The sequence below is a fragment of the Halichoerus grypus genome, chromosome 10 (genome assembly GCF_964656455.1).
Source record: "Halichoerus grypus chromosome 10, mHalGry1.hap1.1, whole genome shotgun sequence".
NCBI lineage: Eukaryota > Metazoa > Chordata > Mammalia > Carnivora > Phocidae > Halichoerus > Halichoerus grypus.
In genome coordinates this window covers 127,011,111-127,034,373 of record NC_135721.1, presented here as the reverse complement: position 1 = coordinate 127,034,373, position 23,263 = coordinate 127,011,111, and the positions used below count along the sequence as shown (strand labels likewise).

The 23,263-nt window shown below is 38.5% G+C and overlaps 1 protein-coding gene across 2 annotated transcripts in view; it reads right to left on the bottom strand.

Annotated features, from left to right (window-relative positions):
* CSE1L (chromosome segregation 1 like) overlaps positions 1 to 23,263 on the bottom strand; it is a 42,824-nt gene that overhangs the window by 10,602 nt on the left and 8,959 nt on the right. For both annotated transcript variants that reach the window (XM_036120997.2, XM_036120998.2), the window contains 13 exons: positions 19,225 to 19,320; positions 16,198 to 16,340; positions 13,913 to 14,014; positions 13,689 to 13,834; positions 12,952 to 13,042; positions 11,125 to 11,232; positions 9,634 to 9,726; positions 6,306 to 6,473; positions 6,048 to 6,177; positions 4,430 to 4,495; positions 3,800 to 4,002; positions 3,096 to 3,180; positions 1,321 to 1,382 (listed from right to left, as the gene is read on the bottom strand). In XM_036120997.2, the coding sequence (XP_035976890.1) occupies positions 1,321 to 1,382; positions 3,096 to 3,180; positions 3,800 to 4,002; positions 4,430 to 4,495; positions 6,048 to 6,177; positions 6,306 to 6,473; positions 9,634 to 9,726; positions 11,125 to 11,232; positions 12,952 to 13,042; positions 13,689 to 13,834; positions 13,913 to 14,014; positions 16,198 to 16,340; positions 19,225 to 19,309 (1,482 nt within the window). In that variant the 5' untranslated portion in view covers positions 19,310 to 19,320. The remainder of the gene's footprint in view (positions 1 to 1,320; positions 1,383 to 3,095; positions 3,181 to 3,799; positions 4,003 to 4,429; positions 4,496 to 6,047; positions 6,178 to 6,305; positions 6,474 to 9,633; positions 9,727 to 11,124; positions 11,233 to 12,951; positions 13,043 to 13,688; positions 13,835 to 13,912; positions 14,015 to 16,197; positions 16,341 to 19,224; positions 19,321 to 23,263) is intronic.

Here is a 23,263-nt window from a genome sequence, read left to right as displayed (position 1 = left end):
CATCCATTACTCTTTAAAATAGAGCAGCTTCAGGGAGCCTGGGTGGTGCAGTCGGCTGAGTACCTGACTCTTGATTTTGACGCAGCTGGTGGTCTTAGGGTCATGACACTGAGCCCCACACCGGGCTCCGCGTTTGGCAGAGTCTGTTTGACACTCTCTCTCCTTCCCTCTGTGCCCCCCCCCACACATGTGCGCTCAATCTCTCTCTCAAATAAATAAATCAATCTTTTAAAAAATATAGAGCAGCTTCACAAGGTTGCATGTAACCCTTGTAAATACGTGCCAAAGACATAAAAATTATAAATCAAGAAATTATAAACTGGATAGTCTTATGATGGGGATACCACACAACTATTAAAAAATGAACTACATCTACTAAAATGAGTACGTCTCAAAAACAATATCAAGCACAGTAAAAAAAGACAACATGTGTAGACCGAACCTATAGCATACCATTTATATAAATAAAAAAAATTTTTTTTTTAAGATTTTTTATTTATTTGAGAGAGAGAGAGACAGCGAGAGAGGGAACACAAGCAGGGGGAGTGGGAGAGGGAGAAGCAGGCTTCCCACTGAGCAGGGAGCCCGATGTGGGACTCGATCCCAGGACCCTGGGATCATGACCTGAGCCGAAGGCAGACGCCTAACGACTGAGCCACCCAGGCGCCCCTATATAAATTAAATTTTAAACCTATGGAATACTACAAAACTTTTGTGGAAACAAGTACATAATAAAACCATAAACACACGAGAATGCAAACAGCTAAAAGTACAATGTGAAAAACTCTGTAAGATAAATGACAGGTTTCTCCAACAAATAACAGGCATATGAAAGGGGAGGAGACCTCTGTCATCAAATAAGAAACAAGACACAGGGGTGCCTGGGTGGCTCAGTACGTTAAACGTCTGCCTTTGGCTCAGGTCATGATCTTAGAGTCCTGGGATCAAGCCCTACGTTGGGCTCCTTGCTCAGTGAGTCTGCTTCTCCTTCTGCCCCTCCCCCCTGCTTGTGCACACTTTCTCTCTCTCTCTCAAATAAATAAATAAAATCTTAAAAGAAAGACAAGACACATAATCAACCATAAGCAATGTGTGTACCTTGTTCGGATCCCCATTTTTTATGAAAATCACTGTATAATGATTATTTTTGAGACAAAGGAGAAAATTAAGCATGGTCTGGAATCCTAAGTTCTTAAGAAGTTATCGTTCTGTTAGATGTGGATGTCAAGAAGGACTGCATAGAAGGGAAGAGAGGCTGGTATACAATAAAACTCTTAAGAGATTAAATGGCATATAACACATAAATCAAAAGCTACTTACTTGATTCCTAAAAATCATAATGTATTTGATACCATCAGCTTTAAGGACAGGAAATTCATTCACTATTAAAAAAATAAAACCATAGTTATTTAAGTGCTCAGGACTATTACACCCAGATTGGCAACATTATCAGATTTTTGAAACAGTTTTGGTAACCGTAATGTCAAATAACTGAAGCTTATTTAATTATATAAAGATCTACTATGTAGCTATTCGTTCTGGTAAGATTATGATTAATTTTTTTTTCCTTTTGTAAGTTTCATTACAAATGGACATGCACTTACTACTTACATTAATTGAATAAAAATGATTTAGACCACAAGCTAATAACCATATATCATCTTTTAGCTAGAAGTGAAGCTATTCTGAATCAAAAACATGTCTCTCAGGCTGGGATTTGCTTTAATATATGTGCTGCCAAAGCAAGCACTGGCTGGGATTTCCTTTAAACTGCTCTAATGGTGGGAAAATAAATTAGTGAAAAAAGAATACCGATCAATTACTTAAAATTCTTAAAGCCAGATGACAGTAAAACATGGATGTCCATTACAATATTCTCCCTCTTAGTATATTTAAAATTTCCTTACAAAAAGCTTTTTTATTTTTTTAAAAAGTAGGCCCCATGCCCTGCGTGGAGCCCAACATGGGGCTTGAGCTCATGACCCTGAGATCAAGACCTGAGCTGAGATCAAGAGTCAGACACTTAGGGGCGCCTGGGTGGCTCAGTCGTTAAGCGTCTGCCTTCGGCTCAGGTCATGGTCCCAGGGTCCTGGGATCGAGTCCCACATCGGGCTCCCTGCTCGGCAGGAAGCCTGCTTCTCCCTCTCCCACTCCCCCTGCTTGTGTTCCTGCTCTCGCTGTCTCTCTCTCTGTCAAATAAATAAATAAAATCTTTAAAAAAAAAAAAAAAAAAAAAAGAGTCAGACACTTAACTGAGTGAGCCACCCAGGTGCCTGCCATACAAAAAGTTTTTAAAAAGGGAATATATAATGTATATACTTTCATAAACATAGGAAGTTATCCTTAATTATCAGTTTGAAGTACTTTAAATTTACTTCAATTTTTAAGATTACATTTTTAAATGAGAAGGGAAAGAAAAATGAAGTATAATTCCTAGAGTATGCACCAGCATAACAGAGCTGAGCTACAATTTCGTCTTAGTTATTCCTATTTTCCTTCTATACAAGCAACATCTTTTTTAAAGAAAATTAATTTCAACAGTGCAAGATCTGGGGAAACCATGTGAGATTTTATTCAATAAAAGAAGTAACTGCAGAGACGCCTGGGTGACTTATTGGGTTAAGCATCTGCCTTCAGCTCAGGTCATGATCTCAGGGTCCTGGGATTGAGTCCCCCTCTCCCTGCTCAGCGGAGAGTCTGCTTTTCTCTCTGCTCGTCCCCCTGCCCATTTCTCTCAGATAAATAAAATCCTTAAAAAAAAAAAAAAAAAAGGAATAACTGCAACAAGGACAGGAGCCAATTTTTTGAGTATCATGGTGCTGTAGAGCCCCTATTATGACCTTATCACTTTTGCCATGTTACTTATTTTGTAGTATAAAATAACAATGCAGGGGTGCCTGGCTGGCTCAATCAGTAGAGGATGTGAATCCTGATGTTCAGGGTCTTGAGTTTTAGCCACATGTTGGATGCAGAGATACTAGATACTAGTATCTTAAATAGTAAGATTTAAACTAAATACTTAAAAAACAAAAACAAAAAAAACCACTCAAGTAAAAAGTGTTGTAAGTGGCATAAAAAATTTTTCACAAACTCACCATTAGCTGATTTTAAATCAGGGAGAATGTGATTCACAAAGAACTCAGTCAGGTTTACAAGTTCATTTGCTTGTGTAATTCCATGCTGAAAAACAATTTTTAACAGGGTAAATGACATGAAATACCTGTATACATCTGATACAATCTATCACATAGGAAATTTAGGCAACTTTTAAAAAACAGGTTATGGGGCGCCTCGTTGGCTCAGGTGGTTGAGCGTCTGACTCTTGGTTTCAGCTTGGGTCATCATCTCAAGGTTGTGATGCCTGAAGCCTGCTTAAGAGTCTCTCTCCCCTTCTCCGTTTGCCCCTCACCCCCCTCTAAAATAACAAACAGGTTACAAATGGAGATGAACACTTCAAATCACAAACTGCTTAAATATAAAAAACCAAGACTATTTTAATAGACAATAAAGAAATCTCCCTAATTTAAGGAACAGCTAAATTTAAATTAAGCACATTATATACACTGAGTCTCAGCTAAGGGAAACAAGTGTGGTACCTATCAGTTTTCTATCCATAAGAAAATAAAGTGCTTAATATATCAACGTAAAGTCATCTTGGGAGACTATATGAATTCGAATCAGAACTAACAGGTTATCTAGCAAAGTAGGCTGATCATTAGAAATGTATTACTTCTTTCTGATTTCTGTGATTACCATACCAAGTCTATTTTAAAAACAAAACTATATTGAAAAGATTCACCTTCTGTGTTTGGGCTTTTGATGCCAAAGATGTCACTAGGTAAATGGCTGCATCTTTGTGTTTCCAGTTGACAGATGGGTTTTTTGCATATTCTTGCAGCATGGAATTAACATAACCAGAAAAGATTCCTGTCACAGGTCCCTCAAAAAACTTGCACAATCCTCGTACTAGATCACAAGCGGCTCTGCGTCTAGTATCAATATCTATAAAATCAAAGGGAAATATGTCATAAAAGAAACAACCACAAACCAAGTGATCAAGATTATAAGGCAACAAATTGTCATCTGATCGCTCTTAGCAACATCAACAATGAAAAAGAACATTCTAAAAAAAAAGAAGAAAAAGAACATTCTTTTGTTCACAAGAAACACAAAATGGGAACTAAAAAGGATACAGTAGTAGTTACACACTAATAAGCATATAAAAAAGAGAACGCAGATGATTCAACATTGGACTCTACGCTCAAGCTCAGACAAGAGTCCTCTTTAAGGTGTATAAAGTTAGAGGAGGAAAGGCTTGGTTAAGACAACAACATACTTACCCTGACTCCCACTCCTCCCCACAGTGACCAGAAAGAGCAACTTTAAAAGAGCCTTGCTATCAGACTAAGTTCAAAACCAAAATACATACCAGATCCTTCCAAATCTCTTCTTATGTACTCCTCAGAATTGTCTTCAAAGGCTTCTTCATCAGCGGCTACAAAGAGAGATGGCACTTCAAATAACCCCTCAAAAGACATGACAAAAATCATTGTACTTTCACAGCCAAGTACACAGAAGACTATGTAGAACTGCCATGTTTTCCAGCAAAATGTTCCTTCCCAAAAAAACTTCATATATATATATATATATATATACACACCCACACACACATACACACACACACATTTTTAAAAAGAAATTTATATGAGAGAGCACAAGCGAGAGAGAGAGAGCACAAGCAGGGGCAGAGGGAGAGGGAGAAGCAGGCCTCCCGCAGAGCAGGGAGCCCGATGCAGGGCTCGATCCCAGGAACCCGGGATCATGACCTGAGCCGAAGGCAGACGCTTCACGACTGAGCCACCCAGGCGCCCCTACTTCATATATTCTTTATCATTACTTAAGAGCAGCAAATGCCACCCTAAACAATTAGGTAACAGGTAATTCACACAGCTCACTTGTTCTAATGTGACCGTGTCCCCAGAATTGGACTTTACCAACCACCAACTTCAAAAAGTTGAATACTGGGGCCCAACCTAGAGATGTCAACTTTTATTCTGCTAGATAAGGACATTAAAAAAACAAAGAGCCTGGGGCACCTCAATGGCTCAGTCGTTAAGCATCTGCCTTCGGCTCAGGTCATGATCCCAGGGTCCTGGGACTGAGCCCCACATCGGGCTCCCTGCTCCGTGGGAAGCCTGCTTCTCCCTCTCCCACTCCCCCTGCTTGTGTTCCCTCTCTCGCTATGTCTCTGTCAAATAAATAAATAAAATCTTAAAAAAAAAAAAAAGGGCCTAACAACTATAATCACCATTTCATAAAAGTCATTTCAAACCAGACAAAGTAGGAGAGGCAATACCAAAATAAAGATCTGTCCTTTATAGTTTTATGAAAACACAAAAGGAAATAAAACCTCACATTGTATTGTCCTTAATTCAGCTTTTAGTTCCTGATAGTTTGAGAACCACTGATCTAATGATTGTTTTGACATAAAACACAATTCCTTCCACATTTACTACCTGTTCTTCCCAGCTGTAAGAAGGAAAGACAGTTTGTATACAAATATAGAGTCTTAGGGCTCTCTTAACCTTAATCAGAAACTGAGTGGGCTTCAGCTCTGCATTTAAAGGTTATCAATCACTTCTACACTCAACTGAACAATAGTTATTTGCCCCAGTGAAACACTAAATCAAACAATACCAAATTCTTTCCTAAACTGAGATCCTGGACGGTTTACTTTCTTCTCAATGTAACAGGAATATCTGTAGCCTTATTCAGTATTTCTGTGAAAAATATTCTACAGTAGAAAACAAAGCTCATCACAGCAACACTCACAAATGTCTTTATCACTTTTTTCTCCTTCTGTCTTGGTTTAGAAAATAGGGAGTAAGTGACCTACAGGAAGTTTTAATTAGCAATAAAAAAAATTAGACTGCATTTATTATAAAAAGCAACAGGGAGCAGACTTAATAATAAATTTATACTAATACATGCTTTAAAAAAAGCAAGCTTTAATCTCCTGAAAAGGCTTCAGACTTCGCTACAATTACCTCTAAATTCCATGTTAGGCACAATAACCTTCTCACAGATACTCGTCAGCGTGCTCTGGTCCTCAAACAGGTTCTTATAGTGAGGCCGCTCGCAAACTGAAGCCAGAAACTGAATGGCGTTACTTACTAACTGGAATAAAACACAAAAATAGGTATTTTTTTTAATAGGCATATTTTTAAGAGCAGAACTGAATCATTTATTAATTGGGGGAGGTAGGGAGGGAATGTCTTAATTATTTGTCTCCACCATCATCTTACCAAGTCATATTTAACCTCTTGACCTGTTGTAACTAGTAAATTCCAGATGGCTGTGACAAAACGAGGCAGGTACCGTTGAAATTCTTCATCATACTTCTGTGCATAGAGTGCAGCATTATCACAAATCTGGGATTTTAAGAGCTCCAATAAGCCTGCTTCCTCTTCATCCTCACATAAGAAAAAACAGAAAACTCAAACATAAAACTTTAAAGTTACCATAAATACAGAGTAGCTGTAATTCCGTCAACTAAAAATAAAACCTAGGGTTGTAATCTACAACTATGCCATTGTCAATGTATTCATTTAGTCTTTCAAATAAATAACAAATGAAATACTTATCATTTATTAATCACGAAGCGTAGCTCTCAAAGTTTTCAAATTAAATAGAGACTTTTCTTCTGGTTGCTGAATTGCAAAATATTTACATATTCAATTGAAAATAATATAGAGAAACCTGAATGATAAAAGGCCGTATCACATTTTCCTTTGTAACATGGTCAGCTATACTGTCTTGCTATCTCCTCCCATAAGGTTCTCATTTCAAATACATTAAGATAAAATAATGCTATGGGATGGGGCACCTAGGTGGCTTAGTCAATTAAGTGTCTGCCTTTGGCTCAGGTAATGATCCAGGGTCCTGGGATCGAGCCCCACATCGGACTCCCTGCTCCGCGATGAGCCTGCTTCTCCTTCTCCCTCTGCCCCTGCTCGTATGCTATCTCCCTTGATCACTCTCTCAAATAAATAAAATCATTAAAAAATAATAATAATAATGCTATAGGATTCTCACCAACAATATTCTGGCTATAAAATATTAAACAGCAATCTAATTTAAGGGTCAAACTTGTGGTCTGCAGGCCTGCTGCCTATTTTTGTAAGTAAAGTCTTATGGAAACACAGCCATGCTCATTCCTTCTTTACGTTTACACAATTCATAGTATTGCCTATGGCTGCTTTCATTCCACTACAACTGCAGAGCTGAGCAGCTGGAACAGAGACTGTACAGCCCACAAAGCCAAAAATATTTACCACCTAAACCTTTACAGGAAAAGTTTGCCAACCCCAATCTAAACCATGACAGTCATTTATATAATGATCTCTACTGTGATGGCAATCCATAAACACCTTTTGAGCTGTACTATGTGCCAAAGAACTCAAAGTTAGAAGAGAGAACAGGTGGTTCCTCAAGGCATAAATGTAAGGGATATTACACAGTGAGAAGACATAAGGTAGCACCTGGTTAAATGGGCAAACAGCTCCCTGTAAGAATCCTAGGTGAAAAACTTCCTTTAGATAGAAGTGTGAAGACAAGCTTTGTTTTCTAAGGGCATCGTTTTTTTCCTACTGGACTGAAAGAATTATTTCATGGGGCCGTATCTTTTTTATTGCTTTTTAGTTGGTAAATCCCAGACAAAATTTGCTGCACACCCACAGAAACAATTCTCTCTCTGCATCCTACTCCCAAAAACTGATTTGAATCACCTGGTCTAATTTTATCTGAAACGGAAGCATTCTTAATATTTTGCTTTTTAAGTTTTTTGTTTCTTGGAAAAAAGATAGATTGTAAGTTATTAATAAACAAGCAAATGATAACACAAAGTGCTATGATGAAAAGTACATATTACAAAACCCAGACCAGAAACTTTAACACATTACAAACCTTCATAATGTCCCCACGTTCCCATGCTGTACTGACTTTTTAAAAAGAGGCTACTGGTACAAAGGTTTAAGTTTTCTTAATATTTTCAATGATAGCTTTCTATTTCATAAAATGTTCACGGTGTGAATACTCTGAGGCTTTACTTTCAATCTTGTAAAGAAATAGCATCCTCTAGGGGCGCCTGAGTGGCTCAGTCGTTAAGTGTCTGCCTTCAGCTCAGGTCAAGATCCCAGGGTCCTGGGATCGAGCCTCACATTGGGCTCCCTGCTCTGCGGGAAGCCTGCTTTCCCTCTCTCACTCCCCTTGCTTGTGTTTCCTTTCTCGCTGTGTCTCTGTCAAATAAATAAAATCTTAAAAAAAAAAAAAGAAATAGCCTTCTCTATAAATTGTGAATCTACCTATGTCAGGCCACAATAAGGCTAATTCTGTCTGCTAAAAATAACCAAACATAAACTGAATTTAAATAAAAAATAATTTTTTTAAAGATTTTACTTATTTGACAGAGAGAGACAGCGAGAGAGGGGAACACAAGCAGGGGAGTGGGAGAGGGAGAAGCAGGCCTCCCGCTGAGCAGGAAGCCCGATGCAGGGCTCAATCCCAGGACCCTGAGATCACGACCCGAGCCAAAGGCAGGCGCCTAATGACTGAGCCACCCAGGCACCCCTAAATAAAAAATAATTAAAAAAAATAACAACCAAACACAGAACATCCCACATAATCAAATATTACTTATATTCTTGGATTCTACCTACTAACAGTGCAAGAGTAAAAAAATTTTTAGGAACCAAAATTTAAATGTTCAGTAGAACATGCAACTCTCGATCTCTGGGTCCTGAGTTTGAGCCCCATGTTGGGCACAGAGTTTACTTAAAAAATAAACAAACAGGAGCGCCTGTGTGGCTCCGTTGGTTGAGTATCTGCCTTTGGCTCGGATCATGATCCCAGGGTCCTGGGATCGAGCCCCACATCGGGCTCCCTGCTTGGCAGGGAGCGTGCTTCTCCCTCTCCCTCTGCTGCTCCCCCTGCTTGTGCTCTATGTCAAAAAGATAAATAAAATCTTTTAAATAAATAAAATAAATGCTCTCGGGGCGCCTGGGTGGCTCAGTCGGTTAAGCCTCTGCCTTCGGCTCAGGTCATGATCCCAAGGGTCCTGGCATCGAGTCCCACACATCAAGCTCCCTGCTTCTCCCTCTGCCTGCCGTTCCACCTGCTTGTGCTCACCATCTCTGACAAATAAATAAAATCTTTAAAAATATAGAAATAAATAAAATAAAATAAATGCTCTCAAATAACTATTTCATTTTCTGAAGTCTAACTATATTCCAAGGTTTTCAGAGAGTACTTTTTATTTTACATTTTAAAAACTGAGATATAGGGCGCCTGGGTGGCTCAGTCGTTAAGCGTCTGCCTTCGGCTCAGGTCATGATCCTAGGGTCCTGGGATCGAGTCCCACATCGGGCTCCCTGCTCGGCAGGAAGCCTGCTTCTCCCTCTCCCACTCCCCCTGCTTGTGTTCCTGCTCTCGCTGTCTCTCTCTCTGTCAAATAAATAAATAAAATCTTTAAAAAAAAAAAAAAAAAAAAAAAAAAACTGAGATATAATCAAAATCTAATATGAACAATTCTTCAGTTAAAACAGGGATACCTGTTAACCATTTTTAAATACTTACATCAGTTTGTAGAAGCTTATTATCTAATGTCAAGAGGGTATGAAAATTATTCATCCAAGTTTCCATATTATCTTCAAAAAATTCAGGGAGGTCCTAAAGAATAAACACTGAATTGAGATTTTTGATTAAAAGTAATGTTGTTCTAGTAAGCTTTGCCCCCATGCTAAACATTTCCCACATGCCTACAGTCTCAAGTTCACACTCCTCAGCCTGAGCCAACCATTAACTATTTAGACCAAGAATTCTTTATCCCAGCCAGGCCTGGCAGCTGAGTAAACCACTGTCTCTTTGGTTTATACACTTTCAACTACAAATGATGCCACCTATTTCCTGCCCCAATCTAAACTCACTTATTCTTTCAAGGTCCAGCTAAGACTGTATGAAACTCGAGTGCTTACCACTATCTTCCTTTTCCTTTCTCAACTATTGCTTTTATTGTAAGATGACCACCAATTCAGACTTTTTGTCTTATATAGCTACTGATTTCCTGTGCCACAGTACTGCCTTCTTAATGAGGGATAAGCCACCCCAAGGATAAAGATTATGGCTCTTTCTTTGGTCTTCAGACTATGCCTAACAAGTTATTAAGAGCCTCATCCTACCTGATTTCTAGGAAGTAGAATTCAAAAGAAGATGTAAGCAAAAACAGTGATATCCTTTAAGTAAAACTTTCTCAAACCGGTGTCCAGATGAGCACTGATGTAGATATACCATTTTGGGCTGTTCATCTATTCTGCCTATTCCTTTTGGAGAATGCTCTTCCTACCACTCTGAGTGCAATCATTTTATGAGGAGGAAGTCCAGGTACATGGCCCCGGCTATGAGCAATGAAAAGGCCAGACCATTCCTCTTGCATCTCAGTATAGTAATCTGCACCATTAAGACCCCTCTTCTCATTCCTGGAACACTGAATCTTAAAGTAATGATTGAAGAACAAAAAGAATGGAGGCCACTATCTCAGTAGCAAGACAGTGACCAGGCATTTTCTACTAGAAGTCTATAGCTATGTGTCTTCTGAAATGCCACTGGTTCTTATACCTTCCAAAACCTGGTTTTTTAGTGTTCTATCTCCCATTCTTCCAATAAAAGCCTTTTTGTATAAGCTAGCCATAGACCTCTAACCAAAACACTGTTCCTCCAGTGTTAATATCCACTTAAATAAATAAAAGAGAAAGGTCTGAGAATATGATCTCCCCGTGTCTTCAATAATACAGTATACAGGGTGACTGTCCAAAACAGTGATTTAGGAAGTAGGGTCCTCTAAGTTATTAGACTATAAGAAAATGATACCTTTCCCCATGAAATGTCCTAGAAATATCTCTAGGAAGGACTATAAAATAGAACACTACTTGTAGGCAAAGAATGGGAGGAGAGTCAGAAAAAAACTAATTTCTTTCAGAAAAATCAATGCTGGCAAAGAAGTCTTTATTAATTGAAAACTTGTATATTTGACATCAAAGAATCAAAAGCAAGAAATATAACAAAACTTACCTGAAAGTTTAAACTGTAGAACAATTTTGAGATAAGGATCAGGGAGGAAAAAAGAATCCTTAGGGCAGAAGCATCATTTGCATGGGTACTGCAGAGTTCAATAGTGGCCTTAGGAAGGAATTTAGGGACATGGTTTTAATGTACTGTAAACTTTAGTGAAACAGACTGAGACTACTTATATCCTCTCTGAAATTTGGCTTTTAAATAGTATACAGTCATTGAAGAGATTCTGAAAAATACGTTACAACAGTATGTATTTTTAAATTGTCCATAACAGCACTACTAAAAGTCCAATGTTTAATATTTGGACTAGATCCTTCCACTCTCCTTTGTGCATATAAATATATTACAAAACTGTCTTTATATGCGCTCATTAAATGATACCCCTGGCATCTAAACTGTTTCCAATTATTTGTTATTCTAACTGCAATAAACAGGCTTATCTATAAAACTATGCACACCTCTCATTTTCACACTATGAGAGTCTAGAAATGTATTACCAAAGCAGATTAGTATGCTATGAGCACAGGTTTTGCAAGCCAGATTGACCTGGATATAATCCAGACTCTGTTGCTCATAATGAGCATTCCTTTGAGCAAGTAAGTTATTTTACTGAGCCCCAATCTCCTCATGTATAATCTGAAAATAATGCCTGCCTCAGACAGAGAATATGAGAATGAAGAAATATACATGAAATATCCAGTACCTTTGCACACTATGTAAAAGACACTCAACAAATGGTACTCCCTATATTCTGGAGTAAAGAAATATGAATATTAAAGTTTTCTGAATGAAATGCCAAACTCCAGACAGTACCATTTATAATCCAATGGACAGGACACAAGAGTGTTCATTTCATTGCACTCTGGCTAACACTTTTAACACCAGTAAAAAGAAATAAGAATCTTTACCAACCCAATAGGTAGAAAATATTGATTACATTTTGTCCAATTTTATTTTTTTATATAAAAATGTACCATCGGTAAGACATCCTAATGATGAAAAATCCTGTGCACACTACATCTCAGAAAGTTGTGAAAATCACAAAACTTTCCTTTTTGAAAAAAGGAAATGAGCAGCTTTTCCAGAGTTAGCACAACCAGGCTTGAGACTTGGCTCCTTTTTTATTAGCTGTGTGATATTGAACCTTCTTATCTGAAAAAATAGGTTAAGAATATATCTCTTTCGGGGCCCCTGATTAACTCAGTGGGAAGAGCATGCAAAAAATTGGGGCGGGGGGCATCTGGCTGGCTCAGTCAGTGGAGCTTATGACTCTTGATCTCAGGGTTATAAGTTCGAACCCCATGGTGGGTATAGAGATTACTTTAAAAAAAAAAAAAAGACTAAAAAAAAAAATCATCTCTTTCAATCTTATAGGAGTCTCACAGAGATAAACATGTTTAAGAAAACAGCCTATGCACAAGAGGATATACAAATATATAAATTAATCTATAATTATATATATAAATTAAACCACATAGTCAAATCAAAATGGGGAGCGAGTCCTTTAGAGAGACATACTCAAATACTTGAGTAATAAAATAATATGATGCCTGGGATTTGCTTTTAAACATTCCTACAAAATGAGGGGAAGGGAAGGGGAAAAAAAGTAATACCGTTAAACTTGTGTAATAGATACATGAGGGTTCATTAGATCGTCTTCTCTATTTCTGTGTAGGTTTGGAATTTTTCAAAAGCAATGTTGCTCTAAATATTACCTATCAAATAGACTTTCAAAGCATTCTCTTAAACAAAATTTATACAAATAATTAAGCAATTTAAAATATTAAGTAATTTTAAAGTATCACCAAGATGTTATTCCATTACCTTAAATAGATTAGTCAAAGGCAAAGCAAAGGCATCCAGAACAAGTTTAATTTCAGTCCATAACTCATTTGACTTAAATTCATGGCGATATCTAAAAAAATTAAGGTAAAATAGGTAAAGTAATTTACAAGTTTCTGTGTACTAACTTTAGGTCTTCAAGGACAGATCAGAGAAAAACCCATGGGTAGACAGCTCTCTGAAATTCAAATGGATTTCTTGGTTTTCTTTTTAAAGGAATCAAGCACAGTTTATTAAGACCTATTTCACAGTAACAGAGCTAGATGAAATAAATCTTATTCTAAGATTACCAAATTCAAAGGAATGACAAGAGTCATAATAATACAACTGTTTATATAAGCAAAAGCATTTGGAAAAAGTATTTTACAAACATGAATTTATGAGGGCACATGGCAGTCTCAGTCAGTGGAACATTTGCCGTTTGGATCTTGGGGTCAAGAGTTAAGCCCCAGGTTGGGTGTACAGATTACTTAAAAATAAAATCTTTAAGGAGCACCTGGGTGGCTCAGTCAGTTAAGCATCCAACTCCTGATTTTGGCTCAGGTCATGATCTCAGGATCGTGAGATCGAGCCCCATATCAGGCTCCCAGCTCAGCAGAGAGTTGCTTTGAGATTCTCTCTCCCTCTCCTTCTGCCCCTCCCCCACACTCACGCTCTACATAAATAAAATCTTAAAAAAAATAAAATCTTTAAAACAAGAAGTATGAATTTATCAATACCTTTTAAATAAAGAATGTGCTGTACGAAGGACTCCATTAATAACATGGAAATCTCCACTCTGAAACCGATTCACCATTTCTGTCAACAAGTCAGGCCATTTCTGAGGGAAATCTTCTCTGCCGATAATGCTAATAGCATCACTTAACTGGGGGGAGGAAAAAGATTAATTAGATGACAGTTCCACAAACAAGGCTCCTCATTAAACAGTTGGGCCTTACATTACCTGCTTCTGAATTTGCTCTGGGCTGCTAAGCATCAAGTGCACTATGTTGGCTTTAATGGCTACTCGGTCAGCTTCACAAATTTTGTTTGGTTCATCTTCAACCTAAAAGCAAAACATCAATAGCAAGTAACATAAAGTCTATATCTATGACCTTATGGGTTTATAGAGAAAATAGAACCATTTCTTTTTTTTTCTGGTTTTCTAAGAAAACCATAAAGTCAGGGCCTTCCCTCTACATGAATGGGTCACAGATTCCTTTAATAATCTGATGAAAGCATAAACTCTTCTGCAGAAAAATATACATTCCCTGATGCCAATTAAGAATCTCAGTTCTAAACGTAAACTTATCAGAACATGTGGTGAAAATCTTTATGGATCTACACTGCCTAGCCCACATTCATCTTCAAAAGCGTCGATCTGACTCTCACCTTAGGTTAGAGGTCTTTTCAATGAAAACTTCTTGACCATTACCAATTTAAATACATCCAGGACAAATCACTCAAAAAGGTTCTGGAAGTCTCACTAGTTTTACAAATCAAGAGAAAGGAAGAGGGCTAGCATGTCTGCAAGTAGAGGGATGGATGTTTAAACATTCTGATTTTCCAGCTGCTTCTTCACTACATGAAGTTAATACTTGACTACATAAGCTTAAAAACAGTATTTACTACTTCTTAAACTCTTTCACGAAATGAAGACAAAAGAAGAATTCTAAATAAATATCTAGCCAGATTTAAAGTTGACATTTTAGAAAAACTGACCATTTTTGTCAACCTTAATACTTTCTAAATTTCATTACTGCTATCACTTCAAAACAATTCTCATTTTTTTCTTTATCCTAAGCCAAGGTTTCCTCAACCTTAGCATTACTGGCATTCTGGGCCCAAATCTTTGTTATGAGAATGGATTTGTACACTGTAGGATAGTTAGCAGCATCCCTGGTTTCTATCACTAGATGGCAGTAACTCTCCCTGCCCCTACCTGTGACAACCAAAATGGCTCCAAAGATCTCTGTGGGCAAAATTACCCCCCATTAAGAACCATTGTCCTAAGGTAGGGAAAATACCTTAATTTCTTAATTTCTAATTTTATACCACTCATTAAACTTGCAGTACAGGGGCGCCTGGGTGTCTCAGTCAAGTGGCTGCCTTTGGCTCAGGTCATGGTCCCAGGGTCCTGGAATCGAGCCCCTCATCGGGCTCCCTGCTCAGCGGGGAGTCTGCTTCTCCCTCTCCCTCTGCCTGCCACTCCCCCTGCTTGTGCTCTCTCTCTCGCTCAAATAAATAAAATCTTTTAAAAAAAATTTAAATTAAAAAATAAACTTGTACTACAATGCCTTAAAATTAGCATATATTTCTATATCCCTTATCAAAAACTCCAAATCTAAATTATTTTGCATTCTACAAATTTTTAACATATTTAATGCGGTTTTTCTACTGTATTTAATTTTTTTCCCATCCACGGGAGAAACTGCTTCAATTATTCAGTAAGGTTGTGTATCTTCCCACACAATGTCTCTTCAGTTGACAATGCACTAACGTTTAAATTCAACCATAATGGAGGCAAAAGCCAAGTCTCACACTCTAGCAACCTGGGTTAGGAAGTTCAAGTAATCTATATGAACTCACATGAAACAATGGAACTTTGGGAAAGCATCCTGTTTAATTTTTGCCAAGTCTTTCAGAATTCCTATATAGACACTCATGTCATCTGTGAATAAAAATAGTTTTAGGTCTTCCTTCCCAGTCAGTAATACCTTTTACTTCCTCTTCTTATTCCATCAGCAAGGACTTCCAGTACAATGTTGAGAAGTTAGAAGAGGGGACATCTTTCCTTTGTACCTGATCTTAGTGGAAAAGCTCCAAGTTTCTCACCATTAAGTAGGATATTAGCTCTAGGTTGTTTGTACATAGTCTTTACCAAGTTAAGAAAGTTCTCTTTTATTCCTAGTTTACTGACAGTTTTATCACAGATGGGCGCAGGATCTTGTTAAATGCCTTTTCTGTAGCTACTGATATTATCATGTGATTTTTCTTTTGTCAGTTTATTAACAGGATTACATTAACTGATTTCTGAATGCTGAACCCGCCTTGCATCCTTGGGATAAATCCCACTTGGTCATGGTGTGTAATTCTTTTTACACGTTTTTAGGTTTGATCTGCTAGTATTTTGTTGAAGAGGGTTCTATTTAATTTTATCTTTAATCTGTGTCTGAATCTTTCAGGAGCATTACATATAAATCTTATAAACATACAGGTTATTAGACCATGTGTTCACAAAATACTTACAATTCTCCAGTTTCTTTTAATATAGTTCTTGAATGTTACTGAGGCACAAACTTTGATAACATTATCCTGGGACTTTTCCAGCAATGTTAAAAGCAAGAGTGGGTAGTTCTGATTTCCTTCTACAGATTCAAGAAACTTCTCAGCTGTAAAAGAATTTCCATGTTAGAAGATTTGACATTATAACCAAGTCCTTCCACTTTATATCTATGTAGATCTCTAATTAAAAGCATCAAAAAATCGGGGCGCCTCGGTGGCTCAGTCGGTTAAGCGTCTGCCTCCAGCTCAGGGTGTGATCCCAGGGTACTGGGATCGAGCCCCACATCGGGCTCCCCTACTCAGTGGGGAGCCTGCTTCTCCCTCTCCCTCTGCAGCTCCCCTTGCTTGTGCTCTCTCTGTGAAATAAAATCTTTAAATAAATAAATAAATGAATTAATGAATAAATAAATACAAGGCCCCTGAGTTAGGTAACTTGTCTAAGATCACACAGCTAGAAGATTTCATCACTGAGAAAGTTTTAGTCCAGTCCTTATTCTGTCACACTAGCCCTCAGTTTTCTTCTTGAACTAAACATTTCCAGTATGAGCAAAAAATTATTCGAAGATTTTACCCACATATTTTCAACTCCTACCACACTTAGGGATAAGAAGTCTCCTAGGTTTAGGGGTGCCTGGGTAGCTCAGTCAGTTAAGCATCTGACTCTTGATTTTGGCTCAGGTCATGATCTCAGGGTCATTAGATAGAGCCCTGTGCCAGGCTCTGCACTCAGTGGGGAGTCTGCTTGAGATTCTCTGCCCCTCCACCCAGCCCCTATGCACACGCTCCTTCTAAAATAAAGCCCCGCATCGGGCTCCCTGCTCATCAGGAGTCTGCTTCTCCCTCTCCCTCTGTGCTCGCGTGCTCACTTGCTCTCTCGTAAAATAAATAAAAAATATATATATTTTTAAGACCTTATTCATTTGTCAGAGACAGAGAGCACAAGCAGGGGGAGCTGCAGGCAGAGGGAGAAGCAGGCTCCCTGCTGAGCAAGGAGCCTGATGCAGGACTCGATCCCAGGACCCTGGGATCATGACCTGAGCGGAAGGCAGATGCTTAACTGAGCCACTCAGGCCTCCCTAAATAAAACCTTAAAAAAAAAAAAAGGAACTCTCCAAAGTTTACTGATCACACAAGTGAAGGTTTATAGCATGTCTTCATAAACTTCATTGAAAAGATCTGCCATTAGCATCTATTATTTTCTACAATATTATGATTTAATATCTCTCTTCTTTCTGAACTGAGTCCCAAGAGTTTGATACCCATCCTCAAATCTTCCCTGCTTTGTGTCCATCATATCTTTCTTAAAAGACGAGGAGGGCTAAACTGAAAAATGTTTTTCAGGAGAGGACACACTATGGTTTTGCAGGAGTCTGGAAGGCTTTGGTTGTTTCCTCTCAGTGGTTAGCACTGCACACAGGGCAACACACTAGATCCATGATCTGGGGGAAAGCCCATATAGATCGCCAGGTCTCTTTCTTAAATTGTAATCAATATCCTTAAAGAAGTCTCATGAGTTTAAGTCGAATTATTTCTGTCTGTGTTCATTTCCTTCAACTTGCTCACAGAATATTCACACAGACATGTTTCTACACACTCAAGTAGCCTCAAAAATGTCTTCCAGTTCATCTGGACCAGTCTCATCACAAAAACCAAGGGAGCATAGTGGTATCTGTACTACACAGTTCAACCTCCAGATCATTTTCTAGAAACATTGAGTTGGTCTAGTACCAATCCCTGAGAAATGCTATGTTCATAACTCATTCATCAATTTATTCCTACACTCTGTCCTGAATTCATAAAACAGTAACACCCTTGCCTTACAAAGACAAAATTATTAAAAATAATTTTTAATAGACAGGGTTTGCAGAGGCTTTCTGGGAAAGTCTAAGAAGATTAGAGCCATTAATTTCCCTTCCTCCAAGAACACGTTACCTTTTTAAGCACTAATGAGAAAAGCCACAATTCTCCCTCTCAGAAATCACAAACACTATTCTAGAATAGAATGGATGCATTAACATGTTTACAATTCTATTTATTATATATAATATATAACTGCAACACACACACACATCCACTTGTGTCTTTGTGGAGGCGTTCCAAAATCCTCTTTGTGAGCATGCACATTAGTAAGTTCTGAAGAAGCAGGCTGATACCTAGTTAATATGGCTCACATCGAGAATCATCAATTGGCTACCCACCCACAAGACACATCCGGCCCTCAGGAGGGTTTGCTTGGTTTCATGGTATTTCAAATTATCATTTAAAAATGACGACACTTCACAGAAATGTCTTTTATTTTTCCAACAAAGCTGGAAATCTGATCTTGCAAAAGTGGTTTGAATCCCCCAGTTAGCTTGTTCTAAAGGCCCTTAACCAAGGCATACAAGTCACATGAAATTACCAATCCTCACTTCACCTGCCTCCCTCATTTTTACCTTCACATTTGAGTCCTGTGGGCATCTGAGTTTACAATTCTAAGCTACCACTAAAGTTTCTAACAGAAACTGGTCAAATACAGGAGGGAGGAACCCTAGGTCTTAAAACGTATTAATTAAATCAAACCCAACATGGGGATTAAGAGACTGCATCTCATTACCTAGTTTAATTCATTTAATCACTTTTTAAGCAATTAACTCTCATCTCTGTGCCCTAATTATTATATTTCTAAAACAGGCAGGTGTGGGGATTTTCAGAAAGGTGACAGGACAAAGCATTCTAAACATACTAGTACTTTTTAATCCCAGAAAATGCCAAGTAAAAGCTACTTTACTCAAAAAACAAAACCAAACCAAAAACACCCCAACATATGTTATAGCAGCTGTAAGCAGCCAACCACACACTTTACAGGTAGAGAATGAAAAACTATGCCCCAGAATCAAGTGTTAAATCTTTTTTTTTTTTTTTTTCAATTTACAAATACAGATAGATTATGCAAAGGTTTTCATCACCTGTCCTTAAAGAATAAATCAAACCACAAAACATTCTCTTTACCTGGACGTCTGATGGCAGGATCAGGATCAAGAGTTTTCTTTAAGTATTCTGTTAGTGTTTGCAAATTTGCATCACTGAGCTCCATTGCCAGAGAACCTAAAACAAAAAATGAGCTTTGGTAAATTGGTCACATTGGGATACAATGATTTACATAAAAGAATACTTTTATACTATGGGTCTTCCCCTCTCTGAAAGTCATCCATTTGTTATGTTTTAAGGTACGGGCTATAAGCCTGACTCAGCTGAGGCAAGGTTCCAGAAGATAAGATGGACTTTTCTGAGACAATGGTGAGCTAATTTTGAGATGAAGAAGAAAAACATACCAAAAAGCCAAAAAGAGGCACAGAAAAACAAAGGTGAAGAATTGATCAAAGTCACCACAAAGTTTATCAGATTTAATGTTAAAAAAAAAAAGGGCAAACAAGGGGTTTAAAAAAAGACTCACTAGGAACTTTTTTTTGTTAAGGTCCACCATGAGAAATTACAATTTTAAGCAGTAAATAAGGATCCCATAAAGAGTTCTGAGATTAAAGAAACTAGAATAAATTTCTTTGTGTACAACATGCAATCACAAGGACTGACAAACCAGATGCTGAGAATTTGCACCTGGGGAGAGAATTCTGGGATTCAGAAGATGACAGCTGTGATTATGATTAAAAAGCAACTTTCGATAAGCAAATAAGATAAGCAAGTAGGACTACATCAAACTAAAAAGCTTCTGCACAGGAGCGCCTGGGTGGCTCAGTCGGTTAAGCGTCTTGCCTTCGGCTCAGGTCATGATGCCAGGGTCCTGCTCAGCAGGGAACCTGTTTCTCCCTCTCCTTTTGTTACTCTCCCTGCTTGTGCTCTCTCTCAAATAAATAAATCAAACCTTAAAAAAAAAGCTTCTGCACAGCAAAGGAAACCATCAACAAAATGAAAAATGTGGCCTACCAATGGAAGCTATTATTTGCAAATTATATATCTGATAAGAGGTTAATATCCAAAATATACTAAAAACCCACACAACTCAGGGCGCCTGGGTGGCTCAGTTGGTTAAGCGACTGCCTTCGGCTTAGGTCATGATCCTGGAGTCCCAGGATCAAGTCCCGCATCGGGCTCCCTGCTCGGCAGGGAGTCTGCTTCTCCCTCTGACCCTCCCCCGTCTCATGCTCTATCTCATTCTCTCTCTCAAATAAATAAATAAAATCTTTTTAAAAAAAAATAAATAATAAAAAATAAAAAAAACCCACACAACTCAAAAAGCAAAAAAATAAAAATTATATAAATATATTTTTTATATATATAAATAAAATTTAAAAATGGGCAGAGGATTTGAACATTTTTCTGAGACATACAGATGGCCTACAGGTACATGCAAAGGTTCTCAACATCACTAACCATCAGGGAAATGCAAACCAAAACCACAATGAGACTTCACCTCATTCCTGTTAGAATGGCTGTCATCAAAAAGATAAGAAATAACAAGTGTCGGCAAGGATGTGCAGAAAAGGGAAAGCTTGTGCACTGACGGTGGGAATGTAAATTGGTGCAGTCACTATGGAAAACTGTGTGGAGAGGTTCCTCAAAAAATTAAAAACAGAACTACCATATGATCCAGAAATTCCACTTCTGGGGGTACCTGGGTGGCTCAGGTGGTTGAGTGTCGAACTCTTGGTTTTGACTCAAGTCTGGGTCCTGATCTCAGGGTCATGGGATCCAGCCCCGCCTCCAGCTCTGCGCTCAGCTGGGAGTGTGCTTGTTCCTCTCCCTCCACCTCTGCCCTCCCACCCCCCACTCCTGTCGCTGCATGCACACTCTCTCCCTCTCAAATAAATATGTAAAATCTTGGGGGCGCCTGGGTGGCTCAGTCGTTAAGCGTCTGCCTTCAGCTCGGGTCATGATTCCGGGGTCCTGGGATCGAGCCCCAAGTCGGGCTCCCTGCTCTGTGGGGAGCCTGCTTCTCCCTGTCCCACTCCCCCTGCTTGTGTTTCCTCTCTCGCTGCGTCTCTGTCAAAATAAATAAATAAAATCTAAAAAAAAAAAAAAATCTTGGGGCGCCTGGGTGGCTCAGTCGGTTAAGCATCTGCCTTCGGCACGGGTCATGATCCCAGGGTCCTGGGATCGAGCCCCACAACAGGCTCCCTGCTCAGGGGGCGCCTGCTTCGCTCTCTCCCTCTGCAGCTCTACTCGTGCTCTCTCGGTTCGCTCTCAATTAGAAAGAAATTCCATTTCTGGTATTTATCCAAAGGAAATGAAAGCACAAACTCAAAAAGATATCTGTACCCATATGTTCACCGCATCATTATTTACAACAGCCCAGACATGGAAATAACCTTTATAAATGTTCACCAATGGATAAATGGATAAAAGAAACCGGATATGTGTACATAATGGAATATTATTCAGCCATAAAAAAGGGAGATCCTGCCACTTGTGACAAAATGGATGAACTTTTTTTAAAGTAGGCTCCATGCCCAATATGGACTTTTAACTCACAACCCCCCAGATCAAGAGTCACATGCTCTACTGACTGAGCCAGCCATATGCCCTGGAGGACCTTCAGGGCATTATGCTAAGTGAATTAAGTCAGAGAGAGACAAATACCATATGATCTCACTTATATGTAGAATTTAAAATTAAAACAAGGGGCACCTGGGTGGCTCAGCTGGTTAAGCATCTGCCATCAGCTCGGGTCATGATTCTGGCATCCTGGGATCGAGCCCCATGTCGGGCTCCCTGCTCTGCGGGAGCCTGCTTCTCCCTCTTCCTGCCACTCCCCCTTCTTGTACTCTCTCTCTCTGCCAAATAAATAAATAAAATCTTAAAAAATAAAATTAAATTAAAACAAAAAAAACCCCCACACCAGAGCTCATAGATACAGAGAACCAATTGGTGGGGGGTTAGAGGTGCACGAAATGGGTGAAGGGGGTCAAAAGATACAAAATTCTAGTTATAAAGTAAGTAAGCCATGAGGATATAATGTACAGCATAGTGACTACAGTTAGTAATATAAGGGACACCTGGCTGGCTCAGTCAGAACACGCAACTCTTGATCTCAGGGTTATGAGTTCAAGCCCCATGTTGGGTGTGGAGCCTACTTTTAAAAAAAAAGTTCTGATGACCAAAAAAAAATCTGTAATTATGTGTAGTGATGGGTATTAACTAGACTTACTGTGATCATTTCACAATATATACAATTATTATGTTGTACACCCAAACCTAATGGTAATATGTCAATTGTATCTTTATATCTCAATAAAGAAGCAACTACTTTATTAAATATTCAAAGCGTAAACAACACCAAACGTAAATCACAGAATACACTGCCATTGACCAAAAAAATTCACATCTAATATATTACAAATTAAAAGCTAAACATAAGTGACAACATAAAGCTAAGAAACACAGAAGAAATAGCACATATGTATAAATTACAAGAGTGTGCGCACACATCATTCCCCATAAACAAAAAATCGTGAGAACTCTATAAAATAGGACGTTGTGATCGCCGAGTTCTTGGTGAGTAGATAAAATTAAATGCAAAACAACAGAACTTTCTGGGGACAATAAAAATGGTCTAAAACCGTGGTATGAGTATGGTGATGGATGCACAACTGTGTAAAATTAATGACACTTACCAAAAAGTACACTTAAAATGAATTCACAGTAAGTTATAGTTCAATAAAGCTATTTTTTAAAAACTGCACTTCTTTTTTTCAGAGAAAGAGAGGGTGGGGGAGAGGGAGAGAGAGAATCTTAAGCATGCACCACGCCCAGCACAAGCTGAAACAGGGCTTGATCTCATGACCCTGAGATCATGACCTGAACCAAAATCAAGAGTCAGGGGCTTAACCGAACCGAGCCACCCAGGCGCCCCTAAAACTGCACTAGCTCCCAGGGAACCCAGGGAAATATAGCCTTCTCAGGGCAACCATGCACCAAACTTAATCTGGGGCTTCTATGACAAAGAAGAAAAAAAATTAAGTATGTAATAATTTTTGTAAAATGTCATAAAGCTAAGTGGAAAAAGCTCAAATACACCACAATTCAAATTATG